We start from the raw sequence: 1,514 nt of genomic DNA on the forward strand, positions 1-1,514 counted from the left end.
CCCGTCCTGTCCTCACCTCTTCTCCACAACCCCCTCTTTACTGAAAGCCTTCTCTGGCGCCCCGCCCACTTCCCTCCCACCTAGGAGTTCTGATCTCCCTCTGTCTGCCCCACTCACACTGTTGCCTTGGCAATTTCTTCCGCTTTAAGAGGTGTTCGTATTCCTGGCTCCGCGCGTGCATTGCTGCAATGGTCTCATCTGATCCTCAGTCTTCCTGGCAGGGGTGCCCACTAGCTCACTAGCTTAGCTGCTGTCTGGATGGAGAAGCTGCAGCCATGAGACCCAGCCAGCAAGAGAGGGGCTGGGCTGTGAGTCCCAGACGGTGGGGTCACCTATGTACCACACCCTCCAACTTAACTCTGGAGTCGCTTCTTAATTCTTCATGTCAAAGTACAGCATTTACTGAGCAGCTACTGTGTGCGATCTCTGCCTTCGGGAGCCTCCCAGGCCTCCCAGGAGACTGGATGCCCAGATATGAGGCAGGTGGGGGACACAGGAGGCGCAGGGGTGAGCAGAGGGGGAAGAGGAGGCCTGCGGGCTGGAGGGACAGGGAGATGGGGGTTGCATCCCTGCAGGTACTTTCCTGTTTGGCTGTGGCTGGGTCTCTATCTGACTCCAGGATAATTGCACTGGACACAGGAGGGAAGGAGGGAGGGAGGGAAGGAGGGAGGGGAATGGATGGGGGAGGGAACGGGTGAATCGGTCAATGAGTGAGGGTGTATGGGTGTCTTCGTGTGACTGTGAGAACACTTGAGCTCAAACGGGCCAGGCTCGGCTCATGTCCCTTCCCGAAGTATACTGATCCGTCCTGGTCAGACCTCCAAGCCCGGCGGAGAGGGTGCGGGCTCCCTCCATTCGTGCCCTTCCTTCTTCCTCCTCCCTCGGGCAGTCCTGAGAGCTGTGGCACAGACGACTGGGGTGGGAGACATGGAGGCAGAGACATCAGGTGATGGGCCCCCAGAGTGGACGAGAGCAGCTGCTTGCTGGGGCTGCTGGGGGCCTGCACTCCCAGTGGCAGGGCCTGGCCAGAGAGGAGAAGGAAGAGGAGTGAAAGCCGGGGCCCTCAGGCCTTGTCTGGGTCAAGCCACCCCAGCATCCCAGGCCAGAAGCAGCTGTGCAGAGCCCAGGTGACTGACCAGGCGGCAGCCTATGATTTGCCAGGAGGACTGGAGGGGGCGGGCTCTCCGGGGCAGAAGCAGGACAGCCAGCAAGCATGGCCCACGCAGGGCCTGGGAAGGGGTAGGACAGAGGCCGGCCCCAGCTATCACCCATCCACCCATCTGACCAAGGCCGGCCTCCCGCCCCAGCCCCGTCCCAGGTGGGTGGTGATCCGCCAGGAGTGGGCCGGGGCAGACCAGCGTCTCGCTGCTGTGGCAGGAGCCCGAGCAGCCCAACGGCATCATCCTGGAGGTACGAGATCAAGTACTATGAGGAGGTACCAGCCTCCGGCAGGAGGGGGGGGTGGCGCACCAGGGCAGGGGGTGCCCTTGGCTGGACGCGCCCCCGTGGACAGG

The 1,514-nt window shown here is 62.4% G+C and overlaps 1 protein-coding gene across 1 annotated transcript in view; it reads left to right on the forward strand.

Annotated features, from left to right (window-relative positions):
- EPHA8 (EPH receptor A8) overlaps nucleotides 1-1,514 on the forward strand; it is a 25,910-nt gene that overhangs the window by 16,991 nt on the left and 7,405 nt on the right. The window contains 4 exon segments of the mRNA XM_023758324.1: nucleotides 1,308-1,321; nucleotides 1,323-1,346; nucleotides 1,348-1,410; nucleotides 1,412-1,448. Coding sequence (XP_023614092.1) covers nucleotides 1,308-1,321; nucleotides 1,323-1,346; nucleotides 1,348-1,410; nucleotides 1,412-1,448 — 138 coding nt within the window.

Source organism: Myotis lucifugus, unplaced genomic scaffold (assembly GCF_000147115.1).
Source record: "Myotis lucifugus unplaced genomic scaffold, Myoluc2.0 scaffold_128, whole genome shotgun sequence".
Classification (NCBI taxonomy): domain Eukaryota; kingdom Metazoa; phylum Chordata; class Mammalia; order Chiroptera; family Vespertilionidae; genus Myotis; species Myotis lucifugus.